A 15,861-nucleotide genomic window follows, 5' to 3' on the forward strand; every position below is an offset into this window, starting at 1 on the left:
ACAGGAATCTGGTTGGTCACTGGGAGAAGAGAACGCTGGATGAGATGGCCCTTCAGTCCAATCCAGCAGGGCTCTCCTTAGGGACACCCGCTGTAATAGCAGAACCTCCTTGCCCAGGAGCAGTCTACCTCTGAATACCGGGTGATGGCGAACAGCAACTGTAGAGTTGCACTCGTGCCCTGCCTCCAACCCTCCCGCAAGCACAGGACGCTGGATTCGATGGGCCACTGGTCAGATCAAGCTGAAGGCACTTATTACGATATGATACGATAATCTTTGTTGTCATTGTCCCATACAGAACAACGAAATTGAAAAATCTACATAAGACATTCAAAACCCAACAAGCCTGCTATCCCAGCTATCCCAACCTGGTAAGCCTGGTATTTTATAAGACATCTGAAGACAGCCCTATTTAGGGAAGTTTTTAATGATTGATGTTTTATTGTGTTTTTAATAATTTGTTGGGAGCCGCCCAGAGTGGCTGGGGAAACCCAGTCAGATGGGCAAGGTATAAATAAATTAGTAGTAGTAGTAGTAGGCAAGAGACTGGCCCCCATGGGGGTGAGAGCATTCTGTCCCAGCAGGAGGTGGTCCAGATTCCTGCATTGCCGGGGGGGGGGGGGTTTGAATTAGATGACTCTTGGGGTCCCTTCCTACTTCACAGTTCTATGAATCTGTGATTATAAGACCCCCTCACGGGGGGGCCACTAGGTGGCGCATCGGAAGATGGCTGACAATAACATCTCTCCGACCCACACGAGGTAATTTGGAGGCTATGATGGGGGTAATTAGCCTCCTTAACCCCCCCAGGATTGTGGGGGGGACGGCCCTTGCCTGCTGTGCCCTATACCACCCCCGAATTTGTGGGGGTGGGGGCACTAGGCACAAAGCCCTCCTGTGGGATTCCGGCACTCCTGGACGCCGTCCCTGATTCGCGCCGCTAGTTGCAAGCATCTTCAAAAGAAACAATTTGGACGAGATAAATTGCACATGCTTCAAGGAAAAAGGGGAGTAAAGACTGCTGACAGAAGAGATCTCTGATAACAAGACAAGAATAAAATATGAGAAGATACGTCAAGATACGGTATGACAAATGTCTGAGGGGGGAGGGGGGGAAAACCTGCCTTCCTTTTTCTTATGTGATTTAACAAGAATCCCCTCCCCTAATGAGTCAGAAACTAAGGACTTAAGCTGTGGATTTAAGGCTGTGTGGAGATAAACTTTCGAACCAAAGCAATGTTTCAAGATGAAGCTGGAAAGCTAAGAGTTTTGGAATGACGCAGTTAAAAATGCCGTCGCCATTTTGGGAGGCATTGTTGGAGCTCTTGGGTCTGGGAGGAGAAAGAGAGAAATAGAGTTGTTTACATATCGTGGATCAACTCCTCGGTGGGACTTAAGAGCGACAAATGCCAAATTCATGATGGAAAGAGCGATGCTATCTACGAAGGAGATATATGGAAGCCATCTGGACTTAGTGGAGGAACGGGAAATCCACACAGGATTATTATTTTGCTTATCGGCTTAAGGAGACTAACAGAAAAGATCGTAAAGGAAAAATAGAAATTATATGAACAAGATATGATGTGGAAACACCAAGATAAGACTGGATAGAATTATGAACTTTGTCTGGACTGATTGGGACTGATTTGGACATTAACGCAGTAATTTGAATCCCCCTTTGGATCTTGAAGTATGGGTTCCCCCAACAAAATTTAAAAATTTGGCTTTGTAATTTGGAATTATGTGATGTGATTTAATTTGATGTGATTGGCCAGTTAATAAAAATTATTTTTTAAAAAATATAAGACCCCCTCACTATGCAGTGCAGAGGCTTATCATCATCATCATCGAATTGTAGAGTTGTAAAGGATCCCAAAGGGTCATCCAGCCTGACCCCCTACAAGACAGGAATCACAGCTCAGGAATCCCCAAAAGATGGCCATCCAACATCAGTTTAAAAACCTCTGATGAAGGAGAGCCCGCCACCTACCAAGGGACTGTTCCACTGTTGAATGGCTCTTATTAAGCCTAACTAAAATCAATCATAAGCTAAAAACACCTGTCAACATTTATACACGTCTGGATAAGCAGTTGCCTTAAAAAAATGTTTTTAGCAGGCGCCAAATAGAGTGAAGGCACCCAGCTGATGCCAGTAGGTAGGGGGTTGCTAAGTGTCGGTGCTGCCACACTCAAAGACGGGATTTCTGACAAAGTAAAATGTGGCACCTGAGAAGCAGTACCAGTTCCTTAGCAGTTCAGGGGCTTCTCTCCCTCTATGGGATGACCCCCCCCCAGGGGTGGCGCCTAGGGGTGCCATCTCCTAAGGAAAGGAGAAGGTGAGAAACAACGCTCTGGCTTCTGTCACAGAAGGGAGGAGAGAGCGCCAAAGTGAAGGACTTCATCAGCCTCGGGCTGAAGGACGGGCACCTGGTGTTCAGGTGAGGAAAGGCCGCATAAGAGCTCACGCTATTGGTCGCTCTGCATTGAGGCTCTGGGGTGGCCAGTGTGGTGTAGTGGTTAAGAGCGGTGGACTTGTAATCTGGTGAACCGGATTCGCTTCCCTGCTCCTCCACATGCAGCTGCTGGGTGACCTTGGGCCAGTCACACTTTTCTGAAGTCTCTCAGCCCCACTCACCTCACAGAGTTTGTTGTGGGGGAGGAAGGGAAAGGAGAATGTTAGCCGCTTTGAGACTCCTTTGGGTAGTGATAAAGAGGGATATCAAATCCAAACTCCTCTTCTTCTTCTTCTCTGACACTGACCGTGTGTTTCCTGCAGTTACCAGCTAGGAAGCGGAGAAGTGAACATCCTGTCCGAAGACCCAGTTGATGATGGAGAATGGCACAGAGTGACAGCCATCTGGTGAGACGAGTGTGGAGAGATGTGGCTTGGGACACCCCTAGTTTGACAAGCCCAAGCGTTGTCAAGGCCCTGTTTCCTGAACAAGGCGGGTTGAGGAACAATTTGTTTGCTTCTGGGGCTGGGGATACTGTCCCAGCCCTTGAAGCTGGCCCAGAAACTCCAGTGGGTACAGAATGCCGCGGCGAGGCTCCTTACGGGGTCCTTGCCGTGGGATCACATTCATCCAGTGCTTTACCAGCTGCACTGGCTCCCAGTGGAGTACAGGGTCAGGTTTAAGGTGCTGGTTTTGACCTTTAAATCCCTACATGGCCTAGGACCCACATACCTACAGGACCGCCTCTCCTGGTATGTCCCTCGGAGGACCTTACGGTCTTCAAATAAAAACATCTTGAAGGTCCCAGGCCACAGAGAGGTTAGGCTGGCCTCAACCAGAGCCAGGGCTTTTTCGGCTGTGGCTCTGATCTGGTGGAACGCTCTGCCACAAGAGACTAGGGCCTTGCGGGACTTAACATCTTTCCGCAGGGCCTGCAAGACAGAGCTGTTCCAGCTGGCCTTTGGTTTGGACTCAGTCTGACCCTTATGTTTCCCTCCCCTTATGGTTTTGATCCATGGGCTATTTTTAAAATGAGGCTGCATTTTAAATTGCATTTTAACCTGTATTTTAAATTGTCCCCCCCCCCCCGCATTATGTTTTTATTGTAATTTTACTGGTGTTAGCCGCCCTGAGCCCGGCTCAGGCCAGGGAGGGTGGGGTATAAATAAATAATAATAATAATTATTATTATTATTATTATTATTATTATTATTATTATTATTATTTTGATCCACGTGAGGATTCCCCTGTGGAATATCCTTGGACCACATTTCCAATTCTGTTCTCACGGGCAGATGACAAGCACTTCCTTATCCATGTTCATCCTCTCCAATCAAACCAACCTCACTCAAAAACACCTTAGTCCTTCTGACACACTTTCCCGTTCCTCCCCCAGGGAAGGGAAAAGAGGCTTCCTTCAAGTTGACGGCGAGGAGATGGTAGCTGGGGAATCTCCTGGCAAGAACGTCATAGTGAATACCAAAGGTCGAATTTATATAGGTAAGCGCCTTCGTCTCAACAAAGCCGGACCACTTTCAGGGCACTTTGGGTGTATGGGCTCATGAGGGATTCACACTTCCCCTTTTCGTTTAGTTTTCAGCAGCCCTCATCAACTGAGTAGGTTTTCTTCTTCTTCTTCTGTTATGTTTCACTCGGGGGTACAGCCATGAGGTGGGAACAGGCCAGAGAATCATAGAATTGTAGAGTTGGAAGGGACCACAAGGAACATCTAGTCCAGCGGTTCTCAACCAGTGGGTCCCCAGATGTTGTTGGACTACAACTCCCATGATCCCTGAGCTCTGGCCTTGTTAGCTAGGGGTGATGGGAGTTGTAGTTCAACAACATCTGGGGACCCACAGGTTGAGAAAGGCTGATCTAGTCCAACCCCATACAATGCAGGACCCGTTTGCCTCAATGTAAGACTCGAATTTGTGACTCTCATGCTCTACTGAGTGGTGATGGCCATGGCAGCAGCTTCTGGCAAGATCTTGCCAAGATCTCACAAGATCTTGCTGGAACCCGCTGTCGGCACCACCACTTTGCAGGTGCTGCCGCAGAACCCAGGTCAGGGCGCCAGCAGTGCGAAAGCACCTTCCCATTTCGCCTAAGGCAACAGAACAGGATGTGTCCTCCATGCAGGAGGGCATTGCTTTTCATGTTTCCTTTCAACGCTGATTGCCACACTGGTTGCTGCCTGACTTCTAGAGCCTTTCCATGCAAATGGTGTAAAATTCACAGGTGCCGCACGACAACTTTGTGGCATCAGCCCTCCTGAATTTGGGAAGGCTGTTCAAAGGACCCTCATCCTCAAAGCTTTACACTTCAGTCTGGACTGTGTCAATGTCTTGTCACTTTTAGAGCACCCTCAGGGCCACCCCTCCCTACAAGATGTTCCTGGGGGGACATTATCAATTTGCTAAGCAATGCTTCTTCAGGAACGCCTCCTACAAATGGTTTATTGAATATTTACAGATAAATCATAAACAGATAAGAACATTGGCGGGATTATTGTAATAACCTGCAGTTTCATAAGAGTATATATTTAAAGAAGATAAATAAATTAAAGTTACTGTCAAATTAAGTTACCGTATTGGCCCAAATATAAGCCGCACCCAAATATAAGCCACACCTTTAAACTTCAAGGAGGGGAAAGAAAAAAAGACAATACTCAAATATAGGCCACTCCATTAAAATTCTGCAGGCAGTCACACCTGTTCCATTTTACCATATGTCTGTTTCAGCAGCGTTATCGTAAAAGTCAATTTTTGTAAGGTCACGAATTTAAGCCGCACTTTAACTTTTCATGGTCGGAATTTGGGGGGGAAGTGAGGCTTATATTCAAGCCAATATAGTAATTTGGATAAGCAGAAGATATTAAAAATAAATTTAAGGAACTGCAGAAACAGGGGGTAGGAAGTCAAGTTTTGAAATGTTAAAATGATTGCAAAATCAGTGAAATGTCTAAATCTGAAAAGTATATATATATATATATTTAAAGAACACCTACAAAAAACCCCCAGGAGAAACACAACAAAAGGATTTTAATGCATTTCCCTAATCGTGTTTCTACATTTTCCTTTAAGAAAACATAGAAAGCAGCTTGCATGAATTTCATTTTAAAAACGTGGTCCACATGGCAGTGAGAATAGCAAGTGACTTGTGGGCCCGAGATGTGAACGAATAGCAATAGGAGAACCTTGAAAAGTCTACACGCCTCTCTGAAGGATGCTGTGCAATTGAATCCCACGGCCCAAATGAGGCAGCATCAGTGATGATGCTGGAAATCAAAATCTTAGGATGGAGGCTGCGGTCCCTGCCAGCCTCCCGAATCCTCCCAGTGACTTGAGGAGGAGAAAGAGGACAGCAGCCTCTCCACTTCAGGGAACACACTTGCTGACAGACGGCTCTTCCTTTCCCTCTGCGCAGGCGGAGCACCTGACATCCAAACCCTGACCGCGGGAAAGTACATCTCAGGGATCACGGGCTGCATCAAGAACGTGGTGCTGATCAACGACCGGCCCGGCCAGCAGCCTCAGCAGCCCATTGACCTGGACCATCTCTCTGAGGCCGTTCTCAACATCCAGGAGTGCTCCTCATAGGCCGGGCTTGCCTCTTAACCACACTCTTCACTGTTTTATGTTTTTGTCATCAGACCAATTGAGAGACATCTATTGTTATTATTATTGTTATTATTTTTTATTATGATGATGAAGAATTTTTTTTAAAAAAGAGAAACACACACACACTCACAAATGGTGCTTTGCTGCTACCAAAAGAAAATGGGGGTGGGGTGACGTGGGAGGGAGTTGGTTTGTGAGGGGTTTTTTTTGTGGAAGTGACAGACCGATGGGGGCCACACAGGGCCTGTCGTCGTCCCACCACCTTCCCCAGCACTCACATGGAGGGACACACACAGAGAGAGAGAGAGAGAGAGAGAGAGGGCACAGTGGACACTTAAAGGACTGGAGAGTGGCATTCGTGAGAGGCGCTTGGACAGTGCCGTGCCCGGGTTTTCCAGGGATGAGCATCTCAGGCAGGGCCCAACGTGCCACCTTGCCCTGAAGAGGCTGCTCTGAGGCCGAGGGGTGGGCAGTGGGGTGACCGCGTGGCTACTCTTGCTTCCGCTGCTGGGCTGGGCTGGGCCAGGCAGGTTGTGACCAAAGATACTGTCCTGTCTTGCCCTTCCCCTGGGTGGGCGTGGGCTGGGTGGGTCTCTGTATCGTGGTGCCCCATGCCCAACGCCGTAGCAGCAGCCAGCACTCCAGCCAGGGCAGGAGGGAGGGAGGTCCTTTGCCCTCGTCCTCCAGCATGAGCCAAGCTTTTCAACTTGGACAAGTTTGAGCTTCCTGCGTTTTGTCGCGGTGCCCCATGTGGCACTGCCCACCTGGCACAATCGAGTTTGCTCCCGCCCCTCCCTCATCCGGCTAGGCTGTGGTCAGTGTTATTTTTCTAGAAAAAGAGGTGCTGGAACTCACCGTGAATGCCTCGCTGGTTCTCTTTTTAGTGGCAATGGCGCCGGCCCGAGAGGTGCTGGAACCGAGTTCTGGCGAGTTCCAGCCGGGAACGGCTGCGGCGCCTCAGAGCGTCCTCTCCACCTGGTCCTCAGTGACACATGCGAAGCCATACGGAGTTCCCCTGTGCTCTGGCTGGCGTGGAAAGCAGCCGAGAGCCCAACACCAAAAAGCGGGCAATGGTTCCCATGCCTTAAGCGCCGCAAGGCGGAAATGGGATTTGCCCCTCCCAAGCCATCAGTGTCTTATTAGTCTGCGTGGGGTCTCCCATAGAGCCACACCTTCTTTTGCAGTGTACAGTCCCCCAGAGCTGCAGACACCCCGGGGCCTGGCAGGGCCAGGTAAGGAGCTGTTGCAGCCTCATCTGCTGCCTGGGAAGCAGGCAGGTAGGTCTCTCATCAGCATTTCAGAGGACCAGGCTGCTCCCTTTCCATGGGCAGGGGCGGGGGCGAGAGTGTTGCACCGTGTGCCACAAGCACTGGAGGGCAGGAGTGTCCCATCCAGCGTTCCCAGGAGGGCGGCAAGATGCTTTGCTGGGGGATGAGAGGCAGAAGGAGCCCATTACAGCTGGGGAAAGGGAGTTTCGACTGCTACCTTCTCCTCTCATCTGGCCCCGAGACACTGAAAAGGGCAGACTTTGGAGCTGATCTTCAGCTAACTATACTGCCTTTCCTTCCCTCTTCAGACAGCCCTGGGTGTTGCCCCTGCAGACAGTGCTGGTGCCAAGCAGCAGTGGCGTAGCGTGGGGGGTGCAGGGGGGGCCGGCCGCACCGGGCGCAACATCTGGGGGGGCGCGCTCGCACTGGCAGCTCTCTGCCCCTACTAAAATCCACGGGTTAGGGGGCGCAAATTACTTGCCTTGCCCCGGGTGCTGACAACCCACGCTACGCCACTGCCAAGCAGGCACTAGGGGGCTTATCTTTTGAGCTTGGGCCTCACAGGATTGTGCTCCAGCCAGCCTCCCACATTCCCTTAATGGTGTGGCTGGCTCTGGCTTGCCCTGTGTGAGCCTTTGCCGCCAGTGTTCACTCTGCCTTGCCCGCTTCCTTCCAGAACCAGAATTATACTGCCTGGGAGGCACCATGATGCTTGTGTCGCTCCAGAACTTGTTCCTGCCTTTTGCTTCCTCTGCCTGCCACCCCCCATTTGTTCTTTTTCTTTCTTTCTTAAATAAATGGTGCTGAACCCCAAAGTCCATGTGTCAAGTCTGTGGCTCCCTGTCTTAGCTGAGGTTGTGTGCATGCTGTACATTTAAAGCACACACACAGAGAGAGACACAAATCTTGGGAAGTAGCTTGTTAAGGGTGCTGGGGACTAGCTCTGGGAGGGGCAAACAACAGTTCTTGGGATTCTTTGTGGGACAGTTGTGTGCTTTAACTGTGTGGTGTTTTAACAGGTGGCACTGTGGCCTAAACCACTGAGCCTCTTGGGCTTGCCGATCGGAAGGTCAGCGGTTCAAATCCCCGCGATGGGGTGAGCTCCCATTGCTCTGTCCCAGCTCCTCCCAACTTAGCAGTTCGAAAGCACGCCAGTGCAAGTAGATAAATAGGTATTGCTGCGGCGGGAAGGTAAACGGCATTTCCATGCACTCTGGTTTCCGTCACAGTATCCCATTGCACCAGAAGCGGTTTAGTCATGCTGCCCACATGACCTGGAAAGCTGTCTGTGGACAAACGCCGGCTTCCTTGCTGCAACCCCATAGTCGCCTTTAACTGGACTTAATCGTCCAAGGGCCTTTTACCTTTTTTACCTTTTGCCTTGGACAGCATTGCAACAGCTTGGCCAATGGTGAAGTGAAAACAACACAGGAGGGCAGAGAAATTCCATACTGGTCTCTGGGTTGATTTTGTACATACCAAGTGTGGTAGATCAGCTGCACATCCCAAAAGAAGTAAAAAAAAAATCCCCTCCATTTCAGTAATTTCCTTTCCCCAGTGTGTTCTGCCTTTCCTTATGACTATGCTGGGAACAGATGAAGAACAGTCCTATGATTTAAAACAGTGGTTTTCAACCGGTGTGCCATGGCACCCTGGGGTGCCTTGAATGATGGTCAGGTGTGCCAGGGCAACACTGGCCTCTGCCCCTCTTTCCTTCCCTTCCTCCTCTGATGCCCTCTTGTGTCTCTGCCTCCCAAAGGCTTGTGCGGCTAATTATTGCAGCAGCCCTGGCTATAAGCTCCACAGGCGAATGGTGCCTTGGGGAGGCACCTCTCTTTGGGGCAGGGGGGCAGCTCAGAGACCAGGGATGGCGGCAGCTGCTGCCCAGAGGACTCCCAAGGAAATAGGAGAGGAGGCTGAGGGAACACTTCACAAGGGAGGGTGTTTGAAAAAGGGTGAGAGGCTGCCAGCTCTGCAAGCAAGGGGTGACATAACTGGGCTCCTGAGCCCCACAAGAGGTGCCACAGAAAGGATGTAGTTGGTCAAGGGAGACATGGACTCAAAAAGGTTGAAAATCTAAAATACCCACATTTCAAAGCTTGCCATTCCCAGTCTCCTGATACCATCAGTGGAACAGGTGCCTGACTTGGTGCCTCGATAGAAAACAAGAGGGAACATCTGTGGGTCTCCTTTGACTTGATCCCACAACTCGGGTCTTTTCCTTTTCTTACAGTGGGAAGTCAGCTAGATGAACATGGGCTTTTCTTCCCCTATCATAAGCTGACTGTTCCTTAAGAGGAAAGATCTCAGGCCCAGAGCAAAAGAGAAACCCCATCCACACACCAAACCTTTAAAGTGTTTTTGGGCCACTTTAACGGTCATGACTTTCCCCCCAAAATCCTAGGGACTCTTAGCTCTTGCGCGGGGGGTTGGTCTCCTAAGCACCCTTAAAAGTGCAGTTCCAAGAGCTGTTCGACAGAGGAAGGTGGTGGACTCTCCTTCCATGGAAGATTCTAAGCGGTGGTTGGGTGGCCATCTGTCAAGGACGCTGTAGCTGAGATTCCTGCATTGCAATTGGTTGATTCTATGAAACCAAAGTGGTATATGACACGAGAACTCGTGCACATCCTGAATGCTGGAAGAATTGGCCCCTATCTGGACAGGGATAGCCTAACTACTGTTGTCTGTGCTCTGGTAACTTCAAGGTTATATTACTGCAATGTGTTATACGTAGGGCTGCCTCTGAAGATGGTTCAGAAACTTCAGCTGGTGCAGAATTTGGCAGCCAGGTTGCTCACCGGAGCAAGGCGGTCTGAGCATATTACACCGATCCTGGTCCGACTGCACTGGCTACCAATTAGTTTCCTGGCCCAGTTTCAAAGTGCTGGTTTTGACCTATAAAGCCTTAAATGGCTCAGGACTACAATACCTCAAGGACTGCCTCTTTCCATATGAACCTACCCGGACCCTAGATCATCTTCTGAGGCCCTTCTTTGTGTGCCTCCTCCTCGAGAGGTCCAGAGGGTGGCAACATGAGAGCAGGGCCTTCTCTGCAGTGGCTCCCTGTCTGTGGAATGCTCTCCCCAGGGAAGTTCGCCTGGTGCCTTCATTACACACTTTTAGGTGCCAGGCAAAAACTTTCCTCTTTAACCAGGCCTTTGGTTGATCTGTTTGACATCCTATATCCTTTTAAAATGCAGCTCCTTTGGGGGGGGTGTTATTGGGTTGTTTTTATTTTGATTATATATATTGTGGTTTTTATGTTTATCTTTTCTGTGAACCTCCCTGAGACCTCCGGGTATAGGGTGGTAGAAGAAGAAGAAGAAGAAGAAGAAGAAGAAGAAGAAGAAGAAGAAGAAGAAGAAGAAGAAGAAGAAGAAATACTACTTTACTTAGTGCATAGTTAAACTATGGAACTCCCTCCCACAGAAGGCAGTGATGGCCACCAGTGTAGAAGGCTTTGAAAGAGGATCAGATCAGGCAAATTCATGGAGGTCAGAGGCAGTGAATGCTTAAGAATGCCAGTTGCTCTTGTGCTCTGGTTGCAGGTTTCCCACAGGCATCTTGGCGGCCACTGTGAGAACAGGATGATGGACTAGATGGGCCATTGGCCTGATCCAGCAGGCTATTCTTGTGTTCTTAAATGCATGGTGTGGATGTGAGCATATCTCAAGGCCTGGTGCCAAATGCCTTAGTTTGAAACCACTAAGGAAAGAAGCAGGCATCTCCTGCCACCTTGTGGGAAATCAGCCAGTATACATCTGCCTGATTAGCCCAGGAGTCAGCAACCTTTTTCAGCCGTGGGCCAGTCCACCATCCCTCAGACCATGTGGTGGGCCGGACTATATTTGGGGGCGGGGAGGAAGAAGAACGAATTCCTATGCCCCACAAATAACCCAGAGATGCATTTTAAATAAAAGGCAACATTCTACAGTGGTACCTCGGGTTACATACGCTAAGGTTACATATGCTTCAGGTTACAGACTCTGCTAACCCAGAAATATTACCTCGGGTTAAGAACTTTGCTTCAGGACGAGAACAGAAATCGTGCGGTGGCAGCGGGAGGCCCCATTAGCTAAAGTGGTGCTTCTGGTTAAGAACAGTTTCAGATTAAGAACGGATCTCCAGAACGAATTAAGTTCTTAACCCGAGGTACCACTGTACTCATGTAAAAACACCAGGCAGGCCCCACAAATAACCCAGAGATGCATTTTAAATAAAAGGACACATTCTACTCATGAACAAGGGGCATCTAGTCCAATTGCCTGCAAAACAGGAATCCAATTCAAGAATCCCTTGCAAATGGCCACCCAACCTCTGTGTATAAAAAACCTCCAAAGAAGGAGAGTCCACTGTTACGATATAGAAGCAACGCAGCTGCAAACTGATAGCTTGAAAACATCACATGATGGGAATGGTGGGACTGACTGTGGGAAACAGTGGGACAGTTAGTTCACAGGGCAATGCACCGGAATTTGCTCAGAGTGTAATCTGAGACCTTCCTCTTGCGTATGCACAGGAAGTATTTGTCACTTGCTGGAAGGAGTTTGAAGTAAACGGACATGTTTTCTGTAGTGCTGAAAAGTCAAAATAAAAGCATGTAAAATAGACGTTTCTGTCTATCTCCTTTCCCTGCCGGGGAGCAGGAGGGAGGGGGTGTGCATCTCCCACGCTGGGAGGTGTCACCTATTGAGACCTAGCCTGGATCCTGCGAGAATTGCAGACAGGGAGGTCACCGTAGACCAAGCCGGGAGCCCGGGAGAGTTGCCAGCTTCTCCCAAAGAAGGCTTGATTTACAACATCCACCACCTTCTGAGGGCATCTGAATTGATATCCCATCTTTTACTCCAAGGAGCTCAAGACGACATACATAGTTCTCGCCTTCTCATTTAATCCCCACAACCTGGCCCCAGGTCACCCTGTGAGCTGCATAGCTGAGTAAGGAGGTATTTGAACCCTAGTCTCTCCCAGGATTTCCCCTTCTGAGAAACAGCCCTTCACTTCACTCACAGAAGCTGCTCAGTTCTGCTCCTGATGAGCAGTTGCTGGTGTGGTTTTAAAAAAGCACAACTGCAAGCATTCTATGATGTCACAGTAGGGGGCTTGCAGGTGCTGGGCAACTGAAGTTGGCATGAGTGTTACACAAATCTGAAGGTGCACACATAGCAGACACACACCCTAGAGAAAAACCAATCCTTCACCATTCAAAAATTATAAAATATTCCCTGAAAAAAAAAGACACTTTCTTTGAGTTCACAGAGCAATCCTGAAGCCATCTTGACCCTCTTAATGATCCCAGGTATTTATTCTGCAGTTGAAGGAAAAACCTTTCCCAATAGTTCTTTTCACTTACAAATCCTGCAAAACCTATAAGCCTCTCACATAAATAGGGGTAGATCTGTGACAATGGATTCAAGAACTGAGGTATTTACCATTTCAAGGGAACGGCTCAGACTGGCAGGAAAGGCAACCAGCAAACATTGTCAGGTATCATGACAAAAGACAAGCCAGGAGACAAGACTGCCTCTTTCTGTGATGTATGTCTGATGCTTGTTGGGTGGGCGGGGGTTTTCAACCAGGGTGCTATGGCACCCTTTGGTGCCTTGAATGATGGTCAAGGGTGCTGGGAGCAACACTGGCCTCTGTCCCTCTTTCTCTCCCCCCCATGCCTTCTTGCATCTCTGCCTCCCAAAGGCTTGTGCAGCTGTTTGTTGCAGCACCCCTGGCTACTAGCTCCCCAGGCGACCGGTGCCTCTGGAGCTGGCCAGGGGGTACTTCCCAGGCCCCTCCTCAGGCGTGAGGAGGCACCTCTCTTTAGGGAAGGGGCGGCAGCTGCGGCTGTCCAGAGGACTCCTAAGGAGAGGGGAGAGGAGAAAAGGGAACACTCCACAAGGGAAGGAGTCAGAAAAAGAACGAGAGGCTGCCAGCTCTGCTGGCAAGGGGTGACATAGCTGGGCTCCTGAGCCTCACAGGGCTGTCGCAGAAAGAATGTAGTTGGTCAAGGGAGCTGTGGACTCAAAAAAGTCAAAAACCTCTGGGCTAAGGGAAACCCAGCCAGATTGGAGGGGGGTTATAAAAAATAAATTATTATTGTTGTTGTTATGGGCAATTTCTCAAGTCTTTCAAAGTTGTTACACACACTTGTCTTGGCTCCTCACCTCTATGCAACATGTAAGGTGAGAAACTCTGTCACAACAGTAAAATGAAGATCTAACTTGCTTTGACTGGTTCCTGCCACCGCTCATTTTTCTCTGACCCATCATGGATTTAGCCCCAACCCCAAGAAACCAGTAACTGAAGGAGGTGGGTCATGGGAATTGAAGTGTACGCTTTCTGCATACAACACACCCACTGCCAAGCAGCTCCATCTCATCTGCCCCCAACCCCATACCACCCTCTCTCCTAAAATAGACCAGGGTCACTGAGTCACTTAGCCGTACTGGAAGATTCCTAAAATGTTATTAATCCAGAGTTCAGAGTTAAGAATTCAAAGGTCCCAAATATAAAATAAATGTTCATAAATGTACACGGCAAACACATAAGTAAGTACAGGGAAGCAATCCTGTCAGCTTCTTTAGGAGACAACAAGAGCCTGCAAAGCAGGATACAAATAATAGAAAAAGTATTAAACTGTACATTTCAAAGAATATATATATATATCACCCTAGCGTTGCATGGCATTAACATAGTTCTAACCACTAGGCCACACGGACTCTCCTAGAACTGTAGCACCCTGCTTGTGGTTAACGCTTAGCTGGAATGAAATATTCAACGCAGCAATAGAGAAATTAAAATAATAATTTATTTGTCAGACAAATAAATGAGAGACACAGTGGTATATGGTTACCAAAGCTCTGCCCACTCCAGCCCTGATGGTCAGCACTTATATTTCCTCAGCCCAGCCCCCTTGTTCCTCCTTTGGCTGCCTCTGTCCAATCAGCCTGGTTGAAATTCCTATTGGCTGTTTGCTAGAACCAATCATAAAAGATACACCCATTTCCTATTACCTTTTATGGGAGACAAAGAGCTATATTTCCTTCTATCTATAAATGGCAAACAAGTAGCCATATATCTTACATTTGCCTCAACAAGGCACCTTAATTACCAGATCACCTTTTGCCCTTTTTGCCCTACTGCCCTCCAAAACAGATGGTTAAAACAGATGCTCATTCTGTCTTAAACAGAGATCAGAGATCTTGGGTTCACATTCTCACACACCATCAATGAAATAAGAATCTAACATTTCTTACTTTCTAAATCCTTTGCATAATTACATTTAAGCCAACAAATCTTATACATTAACATAGATCCTTTTCAAAGTAAAACTTCTTCAGTTTACACCCCCCTTTCCTGGCCAGCTGCTTTTCCCATTAGCTCTTGCCCTTTAACCTTAGGAAAATGTGGCTCAAGTCTCTACTGGGAGACACATGGTATTATATTTTGTTAAACAATGAATCCTACTATTTACCAACTCTTAATTAGTGCTTTTGCAGCTTGATTGTATTCTGTAGGGTCAGTAACCTAGTAACCTTTGCTCTCAGCCTGTAATTCCCTTTTTACAACTTTGAGAATTTTGGCTCCTGCTATAAATCAGGGGGCCTTTGTCCAGGAGGATAAACATCTGCCAAAGTCTTTTAGCCAGCTGGTCTTCTGCCTGGCATAAAAACACACAAGCATCTGCAAATATATATTTTTTAAGCTCATTTTAAAATACAAGTCTTGATCAGATGCCTCAGAACCTTGGCACTGAGGCCGGGAATTCCATGTTCTCAACTGCCGTTGCCTAGCAACGGAGCTTGTGACCGTTTGAGGTTCCTCAGCATCTGGAGGTTGGCAGAGGTAGCCTGTAGTGACCTTCGCTCCGTCACTACAGGAGAGGATGGCGTCCCAAAGACTCCTGGAGGTAAGTAGAGGTTATTTATACCCCGCTCTCCCCAGCCAAGACCGGGCTCAGGGTGGCTAACATCCAATAATAAAAACAAGTTGATTAAAATACAATTTAAAAGATTAAGATACAACATTAAAACATTAGGATGCAGCCTCTTCACAGGAGGGAAAAGGAAATAGAAAGAGGGGGAGGGAATCAAACTGATTCTAAGCCAAAGGTCAGGCGGAACAACTCTGTCTTACAGGCCCTGCGGAAAGAAATCAGATCCTGCAGGGCCCTGGTCTCATGAGGCAGAGCGTTCCACCAGGCCGGAGCCAGTGTTGAGAAGGCCCTGGCTCTGGTTGAGGCTAATCTAACTTCCTTAGGGCCCAAAACCTCTAGGGTGTTGCTATATATGGATGTTAAGGTCCTCCGGGGGGCATATCAGGAGAGGCGGTCCCGTAGGTATGAGGGTCCTAGGCTTTAAAGGTCAAAATCAACACCTTAAATCTGACCCTGTACTCCACCGGGTGCCAGTGCAGCTGGAAAAGCACTGGGTGAATATGCTCCCATGGCAGAGACCCCGTGAGGAGCCTCGCTGTAGCATTCTGCACCCGCTGGAGTTTCTGGGCCAGCTTCAAGGGCAGCCCCGC

General features: G+C 48.5%; 3 protein-coding genes and 2 long non-coding RNA genes across 6 annotated transcripts in view; 4 read left to right on the plus strand and 1 right to left on the minus strand.

Annotated features, from left to right (window-relative positions):
• Positions 1-15,861, minus strand: part of LOC310769836 (E3 ubiquitin-protein ligase MARCHF5-like) — a 96,671-nt gene that overhangs the window by 15,862 nt on the left and 64,948 nt on the right. The gene's annotated exons all lie outside the window — the stretch shown is intronic.
• Positions 1-15,861, plus strand: part of LOC310769717 (uncharacterized protein) — a 59,540-nt gene that overhangs the window by 7,805 nt on the left and 35,874 nt on the right. The gene's annotated exons all lie outside the window — the stretch shown is intronic.
• LOC310769908 (basement membrane-specific heparan sulfate proteoglycan core protein-like) lies at positions 1,807-7,428 on the plus strand. 2 transcript variants are annotated; one of them, XM_083629791.1, is made up of 4 exons: positions 1,807-2,438; positions 2,777-2,860; positions 3,850-3,953; positions 5,880-7,428. In XM_083629791.1, exons 3-4 carry the CDS (start codon positions 3,890-3,892, stop codon positions 6,050-6,052), a joined length of 237 nt encoding a protein of 78 aa, XP_083485917.1. In that variant the 5' UTR covers positions 1,807-2,438; positions 2,777-2,860; positions 3,850-3,889; the 3' UTR covers positions 6,053-7,428. The 2 variants fall into 2 exon arrangements, with proteins under 2 accessions (XP_083485917.1, XP_083485918.1); XM_083629792.1 differs by lacking the exons at positions 1,807-2,438; positions 2,777-2,860 and adding an exon at positions 2,884-2,945.
• LOC310769917 lies at positions 7,433-8,156 on the plus strand. The gene is made up of 2 exons (XR_014551846.1): positions 7,433-7,701; positions 7,875-8,156. It is a non-coding gene; the product is annotated as an uncharacterized lncRNA (long non-coding RNA).
• LOC310769941 lies at positions 10,737-11,951 on the plus strand. Its single transcript, XR_014551873.1, has 2 exons — positions 10,737-10,974; positions 11,016-11,951. It is a non-coding gene; the product is annotated as an uncharacterized lncRNA (long non-coding RNA).

Source organism: Podarcis filfolensis, assembly GCF_964270895.1.
Source record: "Podarcis filfolensis genome assembly, chromosome: 8".
NCBI lineage: Eukaryota > Metazoa > Chordata > Lepidosauria > Squamata > Lacertidae > Podarcis > Podarcis filfolensis.